Raw genomic sequence first — 23,521 nt, forward strand, 5'->3', positions numbered from 1 at the left:
GGAGGTAAGCAGCCACACCTGGAATGCAGTTTAATGGTGGGCGCGCCTCTTACAAGGTATGATGAACCAAGACATGTACAACCTCATCTACACAATTTAGAAATGAGCCCTGCTAGTAAATCATTCATTTATAGATGGTAAATGTAAAAAAAACAACAGCAAAAAAATACTATTTCTTAAAAAGTGAAAAAAATAAACAAATAAAAAATAAAATAACCTAATGAAATAAAATGAATAAAATAAACAAGTGAAATTCAACTAATAAAGAAAAAAATAGATAATACAAAATAATAAGTAATTTTTTTTGTTTAAGTCGCTCAAAAAATGGCAGAAAAATACATTCAACAAACCATATTGTAGTGTGACCATGGTCTAAAACATGATGATTACTAATTATAACCCAATTATCCTTCGGTGACTCATTTATCATAACATTCTTTAAAACTTAAAACAAAAAGGAGCAGATATGATTATATTTTAAGAGATTTATATTTTTTTTATTCCTTTGGGGGCTACTCATAAAATAATAGTGTTACAGAATTTAATTCTAAGCCTTTCAAATCTTCTGACATTTTTTTTTTTTCCCGTCAGGAATAAATTTTCTTTTATCCTTCAATTTTGCACCGACAGCAGATCACGAAGTCTTATGAAGTCATTAAGAATTTCTGAAACCTTTAAGAATGTCTTAGCCACAGTACTTTTCGGCAACTTCATGCAGTCAAGCTCCAGATATTTCAGACTTTGCTTTGTATAAATTTTAGTTTTTACCCAATGCGGTAGTAAAATAGACAAATAAAAATTTGGGTTTAATAGAAAAATTCACTTTATTCATCAAATGTGCACGGCATTTGCAATTACAGCAGTTTGTATTTCAGTAACAATAAAAAGTTTTGCATGATGTCTCATAAATACATAAAGTCATTTTTTTTTACAAAAAAAAGGCTAAATGTTTGCCCTGTAAAGTATTTTGATGTAATAAAAAAGAAATGTCAATGCACTTAAGCCAACAAAAGTAAGATAGTCATATTAAATAACATGGTATACTGATTGGACAGGAATAACCCATATTTTGCACTTTTGCAATCACTTACAGTTTGCTTTTTCCCTTTTTGGCCTAGTTAAAAAAAAAAAATTCTTAACAAAAAAAAAAATATATATATATATTTATATAAAAAAAATCCCTTTGTAATGAAGCGACCCAATCCTTTGGGGATTTTATTTTAAATCCTTTACATGAAATAAAGAATGAATTCCCTTCCCTTATCTTTTGTTATGGCCCAAAAGGAAACATTACCAGGTAACAAAGCTTAATGAATCACCTCCTATGAGAGCTGCGGGTTACAGTCTGTTGCAGCACGCCATAAAGTATTACTGTAAAAACAATAATTAGTTCCCTCTTAGTTTGTACCTATATTGGTGTTGATATTTCAGTTGCACTTCAGAGCGGAATCGACTCCCCAGAGGATTGCACTTATATGAGTAATAGCTCAGTTAAGAGCGACATTTATCACAATTTTGATCTTTCATGTTTGCCTTACAAGGAATAATCGCTTTAAAATTTGAAATGATGAAAGTAGCATTTTCTTTTAAACTACGACAGTGTGTGTTAGCCAAAATGAGGCCCTGAGTGCTTCTTATGGTTGTTAAGGAGCTAATCTGCATGCATGGACTGCATGGGAGGATATTGGGGCAGATTTACTAATCTGGTCTAACACATAGCCAAAATATACTTATAGGGGGTGTCCGGTCTTGTGATAGAAGTCACTTGATTGCAGACTTCTGAATCCTTAGAGCCTGAGCACCACACGCCATTAGGATTCACCTTTGTTGAGGTGATGTAACTGCAAGTATGCGACTGAATGCTTCTGGCCACATTCCAACTAGACATGCTACGTCTCCCTCAATAGAAGTGAATGGAGCAAGACTGAGCACGTCTAGTTGGCATGCGACCTGCCACTCTCACCAGCAACCCTAAAAGCATGCGGTGAGTGCGCTCCAAGAATTTAGAAGTCAGTGTGGTAACAGCTCTCACCGGACAACCGCTCTAAAGGTACTGTTACACTAAACGACTTACCAACGATCACGACCAGCGATACGACCTGGCCGTGATCGTTGGTAAGTCGTTGTGTGGTCGCTGGGGATCTGTCACACAGACAGCTCTCTCCAGCGACCAACGATCAGGGGAACGACTTCGGCATCGTTGAAACTGTCTTCAACGATGCCGAAGTCCCCCTGCAGCACCCGGGTAACAAGGGTAAACATCGGGTTACTAAGTGCAGGGCCGCGCTTAGTAACCCGATATTTACCCTGGTTACCATAGTAAAAGTAAAAAATGTGTCAGCGCCGGAAGTAACAGCGGTGACGTCACCGCTGTGCTCTGCTTTACGGCCGGCGCTGACACAGTCAGTGCAGGGAAGCTCTCGGCAGCAGCGCGTGCATTAGCAGCGCTCCTGCCGAAAGCAGTTTTAACCCTGTGGATGCCGGGGGACGTGACAGACATCAGAATGTGAGTATGTACTGTTTTTTTTTTACTTTTACAATGGTAACCAGGGTAAATATCAGGTTACTAAGCGCGGCCCTGCGCTTAGTAACCCGATATTTACCCTGGTTACAAGTGAACACATCGCTGGATCGGCGTCACACATGCCGATCCAGCGATGACAGCGGGTGATCAGCGACCAAAAAATGGTCCTGATCATTCCCCAACGATCTCCCAGCAGGGGCCTGATCGTTGGTCGCTGTCACACATAACGAGATCGTTAGCGGGATCGTTGCTACATCACCAAAAGCGTGATGTTGCAACAATATCATTAACGATATCGTTATGTGTGACTCAGCCTTAAGACTAGACCATCTAAAAGTGCACTACATTCATCCTAGTAGTTCAAGCTGGATCTTAAATTTGGTGCATTTTTTTTTTAAATTGCCTAATTTTCTGCCATTTCTCTCTTCTCTTGCCTTTAGATGTTTTTTGGACTAAAATTGTGGTATATTTTCAGCTATGTCCCTCTCCAGCACCAAACTACAAAGCCACCTTTTTAAGTAATGTTTTAAGAACATAATAAATAGGTCTAAAGATTAATTAATTGGTACCAAAACGAGTCAAATTTCTCCAAAAAGAAACGTGCACTTAAAATTGAAAAATGTGTTCCACTGTCCTTATTTTATCTTAATCCAGCCACATACTTATTATTAATGGTGCCAATTATTGTGATGAAAACTGTTCCCTTATTTCTCCACTCAAGTACCGGTAAAAATTTTGGCCATATTTTCACCCTAGGGGGAAATTTGTATAAATCTTTATACAGCAATTACTAATCTAGATCCAAATGTGAACATCTATTGGCAGTAATTGGAAACCTACACACAGAAAAAGTATAACTAATTTTTGCCGATAGCTACAACAAAAGCTAACCAAATTGTCCAATAAAAGTTTACATTCTCATGTCTCATACAGTCTCCAGATCAAAGTCATATTTCCATATTGAATATTTTTGGGCTGCTTCCAATTTGATGGAAAATAAATGGCTAAACCTTTTGAGGTAGTTTTCCTGTTCTGAAACAATAGTTTCCCAAATGGGAGCACTAGACATCGAGACTCTAGATGGCAAATATTCTACCTGGGCTCTTTATGATCTGTAGTTAAGTTGACTAGTCAACCATGCTAAGTAGCATAAAAGAGACTTTTAACCACACTAACACATTTTTTTTAGAAGAAAGACATGAAAATCTGAGGACAATATACCACTATCCATTTCTAAATCTTTTCTGAAAAGTTAATTATGGTTTTGGAAAATTTTAGCTCTATTTTTTTGTGAGTTTTACAAATTTTGACTTTGCACATTTCGCTATTTAATACAGCAATAGTATAAAACTAAGAAAATATACATTCCAAAATATTTTATGACTATTCTGTCATTCATGATCCCACTGATTGCATAATTTGAACATTAATAATACAATTTATATACCATTGATACATTTTAGTGCATTTCTAAGCTTTTGGGCTAAGACTAACATTATTTTTTGAGAGTATTAACGTCTCAATTAAAAAGACACCAAACAAATGCAAACAAAAAGTAAAGGTGCTGACCACAGCAAACAACCATGTGCTAGCTGTTATTCTACTAGAAATGGCCATAAATATTGGATTAGATCTGCATGGACATGCCAATTTTGCCAAGGTCAGATGATGATCTAAGAGTTCCAATAAACATTGGATGTAAGTCAGCAAAACCTGCAGTTTTTGATGGGACCAGCAAATTATGGAAATATTCTGTCATCACTTTCACAGGACCTCCAGGACATACTATCAAGAATGACCCGTTTAGAAGATCTGATGGTTGACCCATCATCACACGATGATCAAGCAAAACTCTTGACACTTGAGTGATCAGATTTTTTTGGATGGCATAAAAAATTATCATTTACTTCATCATATTAAACAGGGAATGTGCTGCTGAAAAGATTATTCTGTACATGAACCCAAACTATTGTTCTGTTCCCATAAGTTTTTGATGACTCTTAGAAACAAGCTAGCAAATGATCGACTTGTATGTAGTCAATTGGTGCTTGTTGATGGCCAAAATTTGCCCATCTAAATAGAGACTTTAGTCACTAACAAAGGTGTGGAGCAATAGCTTGCCCCCTTTCTCTTTTGACACAAAAGAACATAAATAGGGTAACTGTTGACTAAACCTAGGTTTTGCAAACAGCTATTTAGTATGCATGGCTCAAAGAAGTCAGACTAGTTTCTTTTTGTTTGCACTAGTTTTCATGTTTGTGGCAGTACGTTTTGGGAGGCACATAATACCCAGGCTTCTATTATGAATTGTAAAAAGGAGAATGTATTCACAAACTGGAACCATGTGATATGCTAATGAGATTGTTTACTGCAAAACAAAGGCAGAATTTGTTCTGACGCCTTCTATAGACTGCAGGGCAGGTCTACAGAAACTTCAGAAGGAGGCACCCCTATCCTTGCATTTCATGAAAAGCAGACCTTGGGAGCAAGCAAAAAAATACTACTTACAAATGTGTCTGGATGGTCATTAAACATAAGGGACACAGAGAAAATCTTTAGAGGAGAAACAAAATCTGTTTTGTAGTATATTGATACATTATTAAAATCAAATTGAGACTTCTTTTAAGGGATGTGCCATAAATGCAAGTTATCATCTATCACAAGATGGATGATAACTTGCCAATCACTACAGTTCCTCCACAGAGCACCAAACTAGTCTCATGAATGAGGTTTTGGAGTTCCTTTATGGTCCCACATATCCACAACTAATCCATTAATTGCCTGTAGGCCCCCAAACACATTGGACTAATGTCTACCAAACCTGCCAATATGAAAGGGTTCGACCAATGGTCTACTGTGTATGTGGGCACTAGCCAACTTATGGTCGTGAGAAATGTTGATCATTCATGTCCATTTTTGATTGACGATTGCTTGTTCTGCTGAAGATAAGACACCAACCGACATAACAGCCAATGGCTTTTTCATAAAGAACATAGGAGCACTCAGCCGAACAAGTTCTCCTGTGTATGGGAGAGCTGGCTTCGATGACTGTTGGCCAATTGATTGGCCAAAGCATCGTTCGGACAACAGGCATAAAATGTTTACGGCTAGCTTTAGTGATTGGTTAGCAAAGTAATCAGTTATCTCTGAAGTCCCATAGACAATTAATGAAGAGGAAACTCTATTCAAAAAGGGTACTCCAGAGCCTCACTCTTGGGATCAGTGGGTGTACCAAAAATGACATCCCCAGGATCACTAAGGCTACTTTCACACATCAGGTTTTCAGCGTCAGGCTAAATCCGGCGAATGTTGAAAAAACTGGATGCGGCGCAGATTTTGAAAAACTGATGCGATGGATCCGTTTTTTTGATGGATCGGGCTAGCCTATCTAGAGTATTGGAGCATGCTCAGTTTAAAAAACTGGATCAGGCCGCCGGATTCACCTTTTTCCGGATCCGGCACCTTCTGGCTCCCATAGGCTTTCATTGTAGCAAACAGCCGGAAGCGCCGGATCCGGCGCTTCAGGCTTTTTCGCCGGAGACAAAAGACATTGCAATGGACATTTTTTCAAGAAACCGGAAGCGGCAGATTTTCTGGATCCGGTGAAAACCGGACGAAACGCAATGTCATCCAGTGCAATCCGGCACTAATGCAAGTCTATGGGAAAAAAACCTGATCCGGCGGCAACATTCGCCTGATCCGGTTATTTGAAAATTAGCCGGATTTAGCCTGACACTGAAAACCTGATGTGTGAAAGTAGCCTAAGTTAGCACCTAAGGATAGGTGATAACTTGAGGTCACACTACAACCCCTTGAGGTTTCCACAAAGTTATAAATGTTCAATTTTTCTGTCTCTTATATAGATATCCTAAAGAAAAGGAAACATTAAAGAGTGGCGCTGTTTCCAAAAAAAAAAAACACTTTTTATTTTTTCCCTAAACCCAATGAAATCTTTTTACAACTTATACAATTCCATTTTCTTTTTATCCTGCCAGGAAAATAAAGTTTTATAGATACATATCCAAGAACTAACTTTTTGAATGTATTCATGCTAACCATCTTCTACCTGTCTCCTCAGCAAATAGTAAAATGAAGAAAGCTCAAACCGGCTGCCTGTGGTATATCTGATACGACCTATCTAATTATACGTGACATATTTATTGGTAGTGCATTCACTTATTTAATTTCAGTCAAGCAAAAAAGTTGCTATTATGTAAAAAAAAAAATAAAAAAAAAAATAATAAAATCCTGTGTTCGGAGTGTAGACATGCATTTTATTCGGCAACACCATTAGTTTCAAGCTTTAAATTAAAGCTCTGATTTTTTTTTTTTTTCTTATATATCTATAATAAATATTCATCTTTATATAATAAATATATTTTATTGGTTTATTTTATAAGAAAATAAAAATGTTCCTTCTTAAGTCGTCGTCGTCGTCGTTTCCTAGTTTAGCCAACGGTTGCATGGAAAGTACATAACAATTAACAAATTATTTGTAACATTGTACATTTCAGATATCACAAGAGGTTATAAGCATTCAGGGAAGAAAAAAAATAAAAAAAGAGTGAACGGTCAATAGAACCATTTATACATACAGCGTACCTTTTTGAATGCAAACCTTAACCAAACGATGGATTCCTTAGGTATTCCACAGTCTTGCTTTTGTGAAATTCATTTTTTTGTAATAAGGCAAGTATAAACGTAATACTTTTAAAGGAGTTTAAATGTCTTTAAGTGTATATATAAATGGTTTTCAAGGCTCTCCAGTGTTTCCGATGCGCGTCACTTGAAGCTTCTTTCATAATTTTTGGGCAGCATAGTCACTCTCTACAAACGCTCGTTAGAGTGACTCTATGCAAAATTGTCCCACAATCACATTTTTTCTAGCTCTTTAAGACAGATATTTTTCAAGATCGTAGCTGAGGTTCGCAGGAGGAGTGCGCAGTGACCTGTGGATAAATAGAGGTCTTTCAGTTTCAAGTTTAATTATCCCCAATGAATGAGGACTTGCAAAATGATATGAAAATTATAAACACCTGAAAAAAAAACAAAAAACTATGCTCTGGTAAGATAGTATTGGAATTTCCAGCATCATTAAAGGTAAAATGTATTGCTTAGAGCAAATGAAAAGATGCCTATCCATGTATTTGCCTGTCATCAGGTTACACGGGGCACCAAGCTGCAGATAAATTATAATTACTGGCAGCAGATAGAACAATTTAGGTTAACAATAATAAAGGACTGCACTGCGACTGTCGGCACAAGAAGAAATGATGTCGAGAAAACAGATTTAACCATTATTAGTCTACTAGATACAGTATATATATATGTATATATCAGTGATGGGCGAATGTGCTAGGATAACGTGTTTTCCAGGCATGCTCAAATGCTAACCAAGTGACTTTGGCGAGCTCGAACAATACATTCCAGTCCCTGCGGCTGTTCAACAGCCTCAACACATACAGGAATTGTCTGTTTGTTAGGCAATCCCTGAATGTTGTGGCTGCTGAATATCCGCGAGACTTACAGACATGGGGACATATTATTTGAGCACACCGGAGTCACTCAGTTTCCACCCGAGCATGTTCGGATAACACCTTATCGCAGCGCGTTCACTCACTAGTGTGTGTGTATATATATATATATATATATATATATATATATATATATATACATATATATATATATATATATATATATATGTATAATACAAGTAGAAAAAAGTAAAAAGAAAAAGACAGTTTTCAAAAGTCTATACGGGAAATTCCATACTTTTGTTTTCCACAATTTTTCAAATGCTAAGACTATATATCTATGAGTTGAGCAAAAAGATCTCCAGGACCCAGATCCAGAACCTATGTTATTACCCCATGGCATCTGTACCAGGACTGGTGCCAAGGAGTATGAACAGGTCTCTTAGGTCCCTGTGCGATAGCGATTGTGATTGTTCAAACCTACTCAGCAGATGATGGCATCTTGAGCACCTCTTGTGATTAATAGGCCCCCAGGAGATTATCATATTGGGTGAGGTCTAGTCAATGTCATGTCAAGCATCGTGTCACAACATTTTGTCATCATGGAGGGACTAATAATGTCAAGAAGCACCCGGGATGCTGACATTCAACGTTTGGACTGCCCCAGTCCAGCTGCCATGGACTACCGGTCTGGGTCCTGCAAATCTTTTTTGTTCAACTGTGATATATAGTTGTTAGGTTGGTGTATATAGACACTTATAGTTCATTAGTAGTATATAATTAAAAATAACACCCAGAATTAGTTAGCATAATTGACATGCCCTACGAGAGAAAATTTATACCTTAAGGGATGATGACTTCTAAATTTGGATAGAAGGATTACTAACCTTTTGACTGGTAATCTAGGTATATTTTGAACAAACAAATGGAAAAAAAATACTATAAAAGTTGACTAAGCTGAATTTTTATTAAAAAGTATTTGGGGCTATAAAAATTTTAATTATTTGTAAGCAGATGGACGTAGATTCTCTCATTTGAGCGAATCGGACCGATTATACACGCTGATCAGAGTGTGGTCATAGTGTGCTCCAATTCTCTTGGATGAGAAGATCAGAAAAAAACCGTCTCAATCTCCTCCATTCTATGAGGCAGCGAAATTGGAATGCACTCAGATGTCATCCGAATGTAGTCTGATGGTTTCCATACACCCGTTGACTTGCATGGCCATTTGCGAATGGAAGCTCAGATCAAACTCCAACATATTGCGATTTTTTCCTCAGACCAACTCAGTCTGACAATAAATCGGACATGCATGCAGCCTCATAGAATAACATAGGTCTGAGTGTGATCTGATGTTTTGTCGGATCACACTCGGACTGAAATATAGTGGAGTGACCGAGCCCTTCCAGCTATGACAAAGGCTATGTTCCCACCTGCATTCAGCACCCATGCACCAGGGGCCTGGTCTTGTATTCTCTTTCTTCTTATGAACGGTGCAGTCAGGATCTGCTGTGAGACCCATCCGATGCACCACTATGACTTTTATTATGAGCAGATGTGAACAGAGACTTATAATCTTACAGATTTTTGGCATCTTGTTTGAGGAAATGTGAGGTCTTTGTATTATGCAGATAGTCTATATTTTTCAGTGAGTTGTCAGAGGACTAATCGACTGATCATACATTTCATAGGAGGGCACATGTGGGCAATAATCTGGATGATGTTTCATGAAATATCATACTAAGGAACTTGTAGCATAAGAAAGACTAGCTCGGTAAGGGAGTCTTCACACATTGCGGCCACGGTACAGTTTACGGAAAAAATGAAATACCTGAATTCTTGACGAAACCACATTGTTTGCCACATGTGGACGTGGCCGAATGCAGCACCCTTATCATTATAGTCACTGGTACTCCATGAGCCCACAAACAGCCATCGTGCACTGGTCTATATAATGTGCATGAATCATAAAGGGGTCGTCTTGTCCACTATCTGGACAATCCCTTTTAAAATGAAATAGTCCCCATTAAAAATAAAAACTCCACATTATCACCTTCTGTACCAGCACAAATCCAGCGATATTGGCGCTGTGTTTCCCAGGGCTCGCGTTACATTGTTGTGCCACATGGCCCCGCAGTTAATCAGTGGCTACTATTGCCTGCTGCGCTATCACTTCTGCTTCACGCCTTTGGACTGACCTCGGCCTAGCGGAAGTAGTAGGAGCACAGCAGCCCAATGGCGTCTGCTGATTGGCTGCAGGAATCACGTGGCCTAACAATATCACATGAGCCCCGAGAGACCTAGTGCCGACATCACTGGAGTGGCGCTGGTACAAGATGTGAGTGTTTTGGGGACTATTTCATTTAGAAAGGGGTTTCCGGGCAGTGGACAACCTCTTGAAAGCACTACATATACAGCTGCATCATAGCTTTATACGGGAGCTGCATACAGCTGTGATTATATCTCGTCCTTGGCACTAAAGACATTGTATACCCCGTGCATGAGCAGCTTTGTCATTCTGATATACTATATAACAGATAGCAAACGTGGCAACAAAAGTGGTCGAGAGTGACAGTGACTGATGGACAGGACGTGACAATCAGTGCTGAAAATCATCGCACATGTAACATATTAGTGCAGCATTTGGTCTGACTTTCATCATCTTTTCTTCCATCAAAACTTACACTGGACATTCACATTACTTTCTAGATCAGCGGGAGTCATGGAGCCTGGAGAATTCACTATGTGCCCATGTTAGATTGTACAGCCAGCAGAATGAAAACGTGTGCACACGAGTGAATGAGAGAATATGGCACATACTGCAGCACTGGAAGTCACAATATGGCCTCAGGTGATGATTTGTTTCTCTTTTCCTGGGTCATAATGATTATTAATTACATTCAGCTGATAATGGCACTGAATGTGTTTATTTGACATGCATATGATTGGCTGCATGTATGCACATATGAGAGGTCTACATTTATCGTACTACTTTCCACCTGTACTACATGTACTGCTCTCCAACTGTATAACATGTACTGCTCTCCACCGGTACTACATGTACTGCTCTCCACCTGTACTACACGTACTGCTCTCCACCTGTACTGCACGTACTGCTCTCCACCTGTACTACACGTACTGCTCTCCACCTGTATAACATGTACTGCTCTCCACCGGTACTACATGTACTGCTCTCCACCTGTACTACACGTACTGCTCTCCACCTGTACTACATGTACTGCTCTCCACCTGTACTACACATACTGCTCTCCACCTGTATAACATGTACTGCTCTCCACCTGTACTACACGTACTGCTCTCCACCTGTACTACATGTACTGCTCTCCACCTGTACTACACGTACTGCTCTCCACCTGTACAACACATACTGCTCTCCACCTGTACTACATATACTGCTCACCACCTGTACTACACGTACTGCTCACCACCTGTACTACACGTACTGCTCACCACCTGTACTACACGTACTGCTCTCCACCTGTACTACACGTACTGCTCTCCACATGTACATGTACTGCTCTCCACCTGTACTACACGTACTGCTCTCCACCTGTACTACACGTACTGCTCTCCACCTGTACTACACGTACTGCTCTCCACCTGTACAACACATACTGCTCTCCACCTGTACTACACGTACTGCTCTCCACCTGTACTACACGTACTGCTCTCCACCTGTACTACACGTACTGCTCTCCACCTGTACTACACGTACTGCTCTCCACCTGTACTACACGTACTGCTCTCCACCTGTACTACACGTACTGCTCTCCACCTGTACTACACGTACTGCTCTCCACATGTACATGTACTGCTCTCCACCTGTACTACACGTACTGCTCTCCACCTGTACTACATGTACTGCTCTCCACCTGTACTACACGTACTGCTCTCCACCTGTACAACACATACTGCTCTCCACCTGTACTACACGTACTGCTCACCACCTGTACTACACGTACTGCTCTCCACCTGTACTACACGTACTGCTCTCCACCTGTACTACACGTACTGCTCTCCACCTGTACTACACGTACTGCTCTCCACCTGTACTACACGTACTGCTCTCCACCTGTACATGTACTGCTCTCCACCTGTACTACACATACTGCTCTCCACCTGTACTACACGTACTGCTCTCCACCTGTACTACACGTACTGCTCTCCACCTGTACTACACGTACTGCTCTCCACCTGTACTACACGTACTGCTCTCCACCTGTACTACACGTACTGCTCTCCACATGTACATGTACTGCTCTCCACCTGTACTACACATACTGCTCTCCACCTGTACAACACATACTGCTCTCCACCTGTACTACATATACTGCTCACCACCTGTACTACACGTACTGCTCACCACCTGTACTACACGTACTGCTCTCCACCTGTACTACACATACTGCTCTCCACCTGTACTACACGTACTGCTCTCCACCTGTACTACACGTACTGCTCTCCACCTGTACTACACGTACTGCTCTCCACCTGTACTACACGTACTGCTCTCCAACTGTATTACATTTACTGCTCTCCACCTGAACTACATGTACTGCTCTCCACCTGTACAGCATGTACTGCTCTCCACCTGCATTACACGTACTGCTCTCCACCTGTACTACAGGTACTGCTCTCCACCTGTTCTACACGTACTGCTCTCCACCTGTACTACACGTACTGCTCACCACCTGTACTACACGTACTGCTCTCCACCTGTACTACACGTACTGCTCGCCACCTGTACTACACGTACTGCTCTCCACCTGTACTACACGTACTGCTCTCCACCTGTACTACACGTACTGCTCTCCACCTGTACTACACGTACTGCTCTCCACCTGTACTACACGTACTGCTCTCCACCTGTACTACACGTACTGCTCTCCACCTGTATTACATTTACTGCTCTCCACCTGAACTACATGTACTGCTCTCCACCTGTACAGCATGTACTGCTCTCCACCTGCATTACACGTACTGCTCTCCACCTGTACTACAAGTACTGCTCTCCACCTGTACTACATGTACTGCTCTCCACCTGTACTACACGTACTGCTCTCCACCTGTTCTACAGGTACTGCTCTCCACCTGTACTACACGTACTGCTCTCCACCTGTACTACACGTACTGCTCTCCACCTGTACTACACGTACTGCTCTCCACCTGTACTACACGTACTGCTCTCCACCTGTACTACACGTACTGCTCTCCACCTGTACTACAAGTACTGCTCTCCACCTGTACCACACGTACTGCTCTCCACCTGAACTACATGTACTGCTCTCCACCTGTACAGCATGTACTGCTCTCCACCTGTACTACACGTACTGCTCTCCACCTGTACTACACGTACTGCTCTCCACCTGTATTACATTTACTGCTCTCCACCTGAACTACTTTTACTGCTCTCCACCTGTACAGTATGTACTGCTCTCCACCTGTATTACACGTACTGCTCTTCACCTTTACTACACGTACTGCTCTCCACCTGTACAGTATGTACTGCTCTCCACCTGTACTACACGTACTGCTCTCCACCTGTACTACACGTACTGCTCTCCACCTGTACTACATGTACTGCTCTCCACCTGTACTACACATACTGCTCTCCACCTGTATTACACGTACTGCTCTCCACCTGTACTACACGTACTGCTCTCCACCTGTACTACACGTACTGCTCTCCACCTGTTCTACACGTACTGCTCTCCACCTGTACTACACGTACTGCTCTCCACCTGTACTACACGTACTGCTCTCCACCTGTACTACACGTACTGCTCTCCACCTGTACCACACGTACTGCTCTCCACCTGAACTACATGTACTGCTCTCTACCTGTATTACACGTACTGCTCTTCACCTGTACTACACGTACTGCTCTCCACCTGTACAGTATGTACTGCTCTCCACCTGTATTACACGTACTGCTCTCCACCTGTACTACACGTACTGCTCTCCACCTGTACTACACGTACTGCTCTCCACCTGTACTACACGTACTGCTCTCCACCTGTACTACACGTACTGCTCTCCACCTGAACTACATGTACTGCTCTCCACCTGTACAGCATGTACTGCTCTCCACCTGTACTACACATACTGCTCTCCACCTGTACTACACGTACTGCTCTCCACCTGTATTACATTTACTGCTCTCCACCTGAACTACTTGTACTGCTTTCCACCTGTACAGCATGTACTGCTCTCCACCTGTATTACACGTACTGCTCTCCACCTGTACTACAAGTACTGCTCTCCACCTGTACTACACGTACTGCTCTCCACCTGTACTACACGTACTGCTCTCCACCTGTACTACACGTACTGCTCTCCACCTGTTCTACACGTACTGCTCTCCACCTGTACTACACGTACTGCTCTCCACCTGTACTACACGTACTGCTCTCCACCTGTACCACACTTACTGCTCTCCACCTGAACTACATTTACTGCTCTCCACCTGTATTACACGTACTGCTCTTCACCTGTACTACACGTACTGCTCTCCACCTGTACAGTATGTACTGCTCTCCACCTGTATTACACGTACTGCTCTTCACCTGTACTACACGTACTGCTCTCCACCTGTACAGTATGTACTGCTCTCCACCTGTACTACACGTACTGCTCTCCACCTGTACTACACGTACTGCTCTCCACCTGTACTAAACGTACTGCTCTCCACCTGTACCACACGTACTGCTCTCCACCTGTACTACACGTACTGCTCTTTACCTTTACTACACGTACTGCTCTCCACCTGTACTACACGTACTGCTCTCCACCTGTACTACACGTACTGCTCTCCACCTGTACTACACGCACTGCTCTCCACCTGTACAGCATGTACTGCTCTCCACCTGTATTACACGTACTGCTCTCCATCTGTACTACTCTCCACCTGTACTACACGTACTGCTCTCCACCTGTACTACATGTACTGCTCTCCACCTGTACTACATGTACTGCTCTCCAGCTGCACTACATGTACTTGTCTCCACCTGTACTATATGTACTAATCTCTACCTGTACTGCATGTGCTACTGTCCACCTGTACTACATGTACTGCTCTCTACCTGTACTACATGTACTGCTCTCCAACTGTACTACATGCACTGCTCTCTACCTGTACTACATGTACTGCTCTCCCCCAGTCCTACATGTACTACTCTCCCCTTGTCCTACATATGCTGCTCTTTACCTGTACTACATGTACTATACTTCTTTCTACCTATACTTCAGGTACTGCACTGATCACTTCCCATAGTACATGTATCATACGGTTCTCTCCTTGTACTATATCTATGGTACTGCTCTTTTCCTGTTTTACATGTATTGTAGTGCTCCTTACTTGTACTACATATAATATTATGCACTATAACCAGTCCATCTTAATTTTACTCTATAGTGCATGTACTTTACTTGACCCTGAAGAAGCTTCAGCTCTTAGCAAAGAAAGTGATTCCCCAATCCTACCAGTGTTTTTCACGTCAGTGTTGATGAGCAGGATGGGGTCAAGTGCGAAGTACCTGAATAATTAAGAAGTGCATTCCTTAGAATGAATTAAGCACAGTGCGAAGTGGCACGTTGCTCTGGGTGCACAACAAATCTTACTCTAGTCACGGACTGGAGTATGATTGATAGCATAAAGAACACCAACACTCATCATGAGTGAGTCATGCTCAATGTCCTACTCCAGCTCCACCTCTTGGGCAAAAATTGTGCAAAAACACCAAAAGTTGCAACATTTTTGTACAGCCTAACATTACTCAAAAACTATGTGACTTTTCAAAGCTTTTATGCCAGTGTGGCTTTATTTTTCATTTTTGGTTATTTGGGGGGCTTATTTATACATTTTCAAGCCTATTGGGGTGTCTGAGAATGCTTATTTCAGGTACATGTTTTGTCTTTCCTGATTTATGTAAAAATGAATAAACACCTTTATAAAATATAGATATGCCTTGTAGTGATTATAACACTATGATATATCAATTTACGCTAATGAGCAGTGAACCATCTAGACCTAAATAATGCAAGTTGATCACTTTCATATTTATGATCGCTACAAGACAAAGCACATATCATAAACCAACCACAAAAGCATATAAATAATGAACTGTCCATCTATGAAACAGTTTAACACGGCTTATCAATAATTCACTGCTGTGCAAACTTTCATCTTTTTAATGTTTTGAGTGGGGCTTTATTATGCCTGTGTTTTTTATTGATGGAAAAGTGTTTATTTTGACGCTGCGGTATGTCCATGCTGTACTTTTATGACATCTGGCTGCTGCTTTCCACACCCTAATAAATAATGTAATGTGGAGCTTAGCAGAAAGCAAACAGGGCTTACGATTTCCAAATGTTAGTACAAAATTTATATGATGGCGGTAAAATATATGTGACCTTATACTCTAAGGATGGCATGCATCATCTTTACCGCTGATAACGTTTACATTTCCAGTGCGCAAATAAAGGGATTTAAGCATCAGCTGCCATTTTAAATTCCATTTTATGTTTCTCTTTTATACCGCAGGGGAAATTTAAAATATAAATGTATAAATTTAGCTAAAATACATAAGCATTAGACTTGCTATAGGTCAAGGCTGTAGGTCAGAGGTTGGGGGCAGTAGGGGGATTTTTATTTACTGACTGCTTATGCCCTATCTCTCTGAGTAGCTTAAACTTATGGATCAGTTTGGATGTATCGTGCAATATATATATATATATATATATATATATATATATATATATATATATATATATATATATAGTACGCAATTTATTTCAGGTTCTGCTAAAAGGATGATAAATCTTCAATTGAATGAAAATAAATAAATAATAATGTTTTAAAATCAAAAAGGATTTTTAACAGTTCATAAAAATAAAACAGAAATCTGGCAGATGTCTATTATCGTCAAAACTTCTCTTTTTTTGAATGTTTAGTTAGAAGGACAAAGTTTAGGAAAGCAGTGGGGGAGTTTTTTTTTCCCCTTAATCAAAACTGTCAGACATTTTTCTTATGTGTCAATATCTAAAGACAGCAGAAAATAAAGATAGACATATTAATTCCAGAGGTATGCCACTTACTAGGCTTATTACTTTAGTTTTTCTGTAATCTCTGTTTATCTGCTTCAGTTTTGCTAGTACTCTCACTGATCAGCTCTGTCTAGCCTTGCCCAAAAGATTGACAGCTTTCTGCATACACTGTGCATAGGCAGAAAAATGCAGATGAGTTGTAGGGCTCGAGGCTAGCTTGAGCTCATGAATATCACAGACTACGTAACTGGAGCTAATCCCTGAGAGCACTAGCAGAGCTGCAGCAGATAAAATAGTGATTTACCAACAGAAGCAAGTCCAGTAAGTCACTCAGTGATAGAATCAGTCTCTTCCCACTTGCTGTGTTCCTCTAAGATGGGGAAACATAACACTGATTACAAGCTCCCTTAAAGCTGGCCTTACACATTTAATAGCTTTTGGCAGATATCAGGCCACACGCAGACATTTTTGGCTTGGCCGAGCTTGCATGTGTTCTGAATGTGAAGAAGAGAGTAAGTGCCTCCATACACCTCTGGTGGTGACTTCTCTCTCAAAAGAAGGATTGGGCATAATGGAATCCAACTGCCTGATCTTTGTTTCATACAACTTTTGCTATTGATAGAAAGAAAGGGGACAGTCATTCACATTAAGAGATTCGGGCAACATTAATCTGATGTGTATGATCACCTCTATGTAGTCTTTCCACATTAGTCTATGGTCAGTGAGGGCTTACAATATAGATAGGATCTGTCAATAATTGGTGTAAAAGCAAAACCAGAATCTCAGTTTGCAGATACAGTGTTTCGGAGTGTTGCCCCTCGTCAGTGCAAAGTGTGAGATTTGATTTAGCTGTATGAGAGGCTTAAGTCTTGGATCTAAGGGCAGGCTTGGACTGGCCCACAGAAGAACCGGAGAATCCTGCAGTGGGCCTATATGCAAGAGAGGGCCACCACCCTCTCATATGAGCAGCACTTGGCACTATACACATGAATCATGATGTACAGACAAAGACAGCATCTTATTCATTTATCAATCTACCCAGTTCCATGTAATAGAAGTTTGTGATTTACGATAATGTCACATGTGCAAGAAGCTGAAAAGTGAGATTCTGGAGTTTGTTACTGGAGGGCCCTAGGCACCCCAGTCCGACCCATTGTGGAGACTGACATGCCTGGCATGTCAGTGTAAGGAGGCTTATATGCCATGCAATGCTCAGGTGACACTAGAGTTCAAGTCCTCTACCCCTCTGAAGAGGCAACTGGCTCATCCGTGAAAACAGACATTCAGACTTATGAATTCCCCAGCACACAAACTATGTGCTACGGGGACGCGGGACTGGAGGATATGTATGAGTTATACATACTCCTAGCCAGAGCCCAGCCAGTGGGTGCAGCCTCGCTCTCCATATACTTGTAAGGAGTAAGGCCGAGCCCTCTTGTCGGCCATGCCCATGAGACAGCCGTCACTAGTCGGCACTCGGCCTTGGCTCAATACAAGTTTATGTAGCGAGGCTGTGTCCACTGGTCAGGAGTATATATCACTCATACATACCCTCCGATCCCAGGTTAGAAACCAGAGAATCCCCAAAGTGCACTGGGGAGACTCATAAGTCTACAGTCACACAGAGTGACTGCAGACTTATCGGTTTGGACTGGACAACCCTTTTAAGGCTTGAGGGATGTTTGACATTTAATGTTCCTTTAAGTCAAGTACAATATACAGGGGGAAAGTTGCAGGCTAAAATAAAAAATTTAGAATAATGCTACGCATCTAATGAGTGTTGGTAGACTGCGGAGGTACCTCTGGTCCCAAGGTGCACTGACAGTGTGGGGAACATGGATATAATTTAATGTGCTGATCAATGGCATCAAGGGAACGACTCAGGGCTACGTGGCTGTGCCCAGGTGCTAGCAGTGCCACCACAAATGTAATTGTTACATCCTAACAAGAACTCATTTAGGTACCAAAATGTCCGCACTGAACCATTGGTTGCGTGTGTACAGTATAGAACATAAGTAGCACACTACGATTAATTCTAATTCTTCTAGTGCTTCAGTAATGATAGTTAAACTTTTACTCTAGATACTGAATTCCAATTTTTTTTCTCTTTAGTTTTAAAATATTAAAGGATATTATGTCAAAAAATAATGAGCATGGCATGTACTTTTAGCCTTTCGGTAAGGATATTTCATATAGACAATTAATTTCCAAGCTTAGATTGTACATAGCTATGTATAAAATGGATTTCACTTCATTTCTATTAATGTTCATTTTAATGAATCCGTAAAGACCGGTTAATAAGTAAATTACAATTCCTCAAGGAAGTTAACACTGCGGAAATGCACTGGACGAAAACCACAAGTAAGAAGGATCCATAAACTCTCCCGAAATAGAACAGCTTTTGTTTAAGGTTTTGATCTTCATACTGAATTGTAAGTGATCTTATCCTCTAAGGGGAAAAGACGGAAGATAAGCAGCTATGGCTATGGTGGATCCTAAGGAGGGTAAGCTCGGAATTTGCTTTCATCAGTATGTGACTTGGTGGAATAGCAGGGGAGGGATTCGAAAAGTCTTCGACAGAGAGAACACACAATGAAAAAAGGAAATCATCCCTCTGAAAATTAGCGAGGCACGCATGAAAAATAGTTAATAGCGACTCCAATCTATTGTTGCATTTGATAACATTGGCAAGAGATGGTCTATGCGGTGGCTTTACGGAGACTATTAGTCAGTAACGTCATCCCAAGTCTTCAAAAGTATCTTCAATCTTCCCAGTCTGCCATGTTATTAGCAGATGCGTACCGCCGAGTGAGCGGACAGGCAACTGTGCAAGCAATTACAGCACAGAATTATGAAGCTGTATATGTGTTAGAGGATCAGTAGAATACTTCTTCTGGTGATGTCTTCTTTAAAAAAAAAAAATCGTAGTAATTCTAGAAAGTCAAAAATTTAAGAGAAATCACCGAAGATTGCTTATAAAAATAACTCATCATTCGGTTCTAATAATAAAAAAAAGGAACAACAAAACAGCACTGGTGTTTGCTCCGATGATCTGAGAATCATCTTACTAGTAAAACGTTGACAGGGGCACCAAATTGCTCATCAAATGGTATAAATTGCCTCTATTATCCCTACATGAGTATTGGCACGGTGGGGGAATCTGATGTCAATTGACTTTGCTGGATAGAATAACATACAAGCTGAATCCAACAGCTTTGGATCTCTACGGAAAATATTATAAAAAGAAGAATAAAATTTAAAGGGCAAAAGGGTTTTCAAAATTATCCAAAAATATAACAAAATATATTTACCTGATGACATTTAATTTTATTCATTTTATTAATTTTTACATTTAAAAAAAAATCCCAACAAATAATTTATTTCTCTAGTGTTTAAAAATTTGACGTTAATGTATTTCTGGTTCTACCTCCTGGGTTGCAAGTGGTTTGACGTCTCAGAAATGTTTCTATTTTCTAATGCAAATTGTTGAATCCAAAAGTGCCTATTAAGAACTTTTGGGAGAAAGTGTCATCTTAAAAAAAATTAATTATTCCTCATTATCCAAATTTATTTTTTAAGTATCTTATGTTACAAGCAGAAAAGGAAATGAGGGTTAACAGCTTCACATAGTGAGATTCTTCTACACCAGGAATGTCTAAGAATGCGAGAACTGAGTACTAAGATATGCCGTCTCCTACAGGCACTCGCATTACAGATAAGTCACTACATGATTTTAAAATTGTTTATAGACAGAAAGTTTAGAAGAATGCAGAAGTAAATGGGAGAAAGTCTCTAGTCACACACTTTACACTGACCATATTCACTTTCAGAACCAGCTTGGACGGGTGTCGCAGTAACATTGATTTGAACAAATTGCCGAATGGTTTTCCATAGGTACGTGCACGCGATGCCTTTTTTAGGTAGTCCCACTTAAGAACCCACCTGAAAAAGCACTAAAGAAAAAATCAAAAGAATACGTCAAGACGCTTGGCTGTCATATATGTTCAGTCTTTTGAGCTTCTTTTAACCACTTTAGGTTTCCAAAGACACAAAGCAGTTAAAAGAGCCTGACCTGACCCTTCTTCAGGTAGTTCTGCTTAGAAGTCGCTCACTATTTATACAACCAATTGTAGAATAAAATAGTTTGAGAGCAAGCCATCAAAAAAAAAAAAAACAATTAAATAAAAAAAGACGTAAAAAAAAGATGCTTAATAAAAAGCTCTTTGTCTTTTTCTTGAAGAACTTGATGGGCACGCTGGCATATAAAAGACCTTGTGTGCACATACCCTTTGACTGCAACTCTCTGTAAATGTATTGCATTGCCTAGCATTGCTTCAGTGTACAGTTAACACCCTCTGACGAAGCTGGGTGAAACTGTGCTTTATCATCATGTTATTTATAACAATTATGTTCAGCCCATGAATATGTAACCCACTGGGCTTCAAATCTGATTCATTCATACACAAAAGAAAATACATACTATAACCTTGGTATGCTTTCTAGCCCTCCATTGAGTTAAGGTACCTTCACACTAAGCGACGCTGAAGCGATATCAACAACGATGCCGATCGCTGCACCGTCGCTGTTTGGTCGCTGGAGAGCTGTCACACAGACCGCTCTCCAGCGACCAACGATGCCGAAGTCCCCGGGTAACCAGGGTAAACATCGGGTTCCTAAGCGCAGGGCCGCGCTTAGTAACCCGATGTTTACCCTGGTTACCAGTGTTAAATGTAAAAAAACAAACACTACATACTTACATTCGCGTCCCCCGGCGTCCGCTTCCCTGCACTGTGTGAGCGCCGGCCCTAACAGCAGAGCGGTGACGTCACCGCTGGGCTTTGCTTTCCGGCCGGCACTGACACATTCAGTGCAGGAAGCTCTGAGCAGCAGCGCGGACGCCGGGGGACGTGACAGACATCAGAGGGTGAGTATGTACTGTTTTTTTTTTTACTTTTACAATGGTAACCAGGGTAAATATCGGGTTACTAAGCGCGGCCCTGCGCTTAGTAACCCGATATTTACCCTGGTTACCATTGTAAAACATCGCCGGCATCGTTGCTTTTGCTGTCAAACACGACAATACACGCCGATCTGACGACCAAATAAAGTTCTGGACTTTCAGCAACGACCAGCGATATCACAGCAGGATCCTGATCGCTGCTGCGTGTCAAACACAACGATATCGCTATCCAGGACGCTGCAACGTCACGGATCGCTATCGTTATCGTTGTAAAGTCGTTTAGTGTGAAGGTACCTTTACTCTGACTTTTGAATTTTGTTGTATTCAATTTTATTTTCAAAAGTAATAAATAAATTATGAATAATAATTTATTTGTGAGACATTTTGCCGCACCCCTTTTTTCTGTGGTTGAATTATTAAACAATATTTTAGTGATTTTTTACAAAATACGTGTTAGACAAAATGTCAGGGTGGTAATCTGCATGGCTCCGCAGAGCCGCTCCACTCACCATGTGGTTTCTCCTTGCTGAGGTTTGCTTCCTTCCTGCTGCACTCTTTTGCACTGCTTCTAAAGCATGGTGATTTCATCTGGCCTTAGGAGGCGTGGCCAATTTTGTGCAGGAATTTAACCCTGCTGTGTACTGCACAGATCTTGCTTCCGGCCTATCCCATGCAAGCAGGCTCTAAGTAAGGCAACTCCACCCACCAACCCTTGCCCAAACGTTGGCTCCTATTCTCTTTGTTCAGCTAGTGTTCTGTTGGTGCTCTCTGTGTTTATTCTGCTTCCCTTTACTGACTCGGCTTGCCTACCCGCCTTGTCTGACCTCTCCGCTCCTACCTTGGCTACGTATCCTGAACCTGTGCTGCCTTCCCCTGCCTCAGTCCATCTGAACTCATTGTTGCTCTGCTGTGCCTCTGACCCGCTGGTGAGGTGCTGCATTCCCTGGAACTGCCCTGGAGTGGTACCTATCCTCACCACCAGAGGTTCTAGTGAAGATTTGGTAGATACCTAGTTACTCCCCTCCAGGTTAAGCCCGGCCCGTGGCACAGTGGGTCCACATCCATCGCCATTACACCCGTCCCCAGGCATAACACAATACTGCATTGGTCTCATAATTCACACTTGGTTCTTCACTCTGGTGAAATATATTGCTTTTCCCTTACAGAACAGAAAAGAGGGAACAAGTATCCTATATGTGTCCCGTTGCATCCCGTCTTCACATACATTTAGAATTGCGCTAGGAAATTCATTTTTCTGTTTTGTTAGAAGTATAGACAGAATAGTATTTCTGCATCATTACACGACTGAGCCCACTGACTATTATGGGCACTATCAAGTTTTTGACTTGGTTTCTATCATTTTACCTTTAAAAATAACATAGCACAGTGTGGTGTACTATTATGTTTCCATTTAAAAATTATAGAGGGGACCTCCAACACAGATATGAACACAGTCTTTAAAGGGGCATTCCCATCTCATTTTTATGAAGTGGTTTG

The 23,521-nt window shown here is 41.0% G+C and overlaps 1 protein-coding gene across 5 annotated transcripts in view; it reads right to left on the reverse strand.

The window, feature by feature from the left end:
* The window catches only part of PCDH7 (protocadherin 7), a 1,191,840-nt gene that overhangs the window by 1,130,927 nt on the left and 37,392 nt on the right, over positions 1 to 23,521 (reverse strand). For 2 of the 5 annotated variants that reach the window (XM_077279934.1, XM_077279935.1), the window contains one exon: positions 800 to 7,473. The exons of the other annotated variants lie outside the window; for them this stretch is intronic. In XM_077279934.1, the coding sequence (XP_077136049.1) occupies positions 7,432 to 7,473 (42 nt within the window). In that variant the 3' untranslated portion in view covers positions 800 to 7,431. Of the gene's footprint in view, positions 1 to 799; positions 7,474 to 23,521 lie in introns of those variants that run through there. 5 annotated transcript variants of the gene reach the window in all.

This window comes from Ranitomeya variabilis, chromosome 1 (assembly GCF_051348905.1).
Source record: "Ranitomeya variabilis isolate aRanVar5 chromosome 1, aRanVar5.hap1, whole genome shotgun sequence".
NCBI lineage: Eukaryota > Metazoa > Chordata > Amphibia > Anura > Dendrobatidae > Ranitomeya > Ranitomeya variabilis.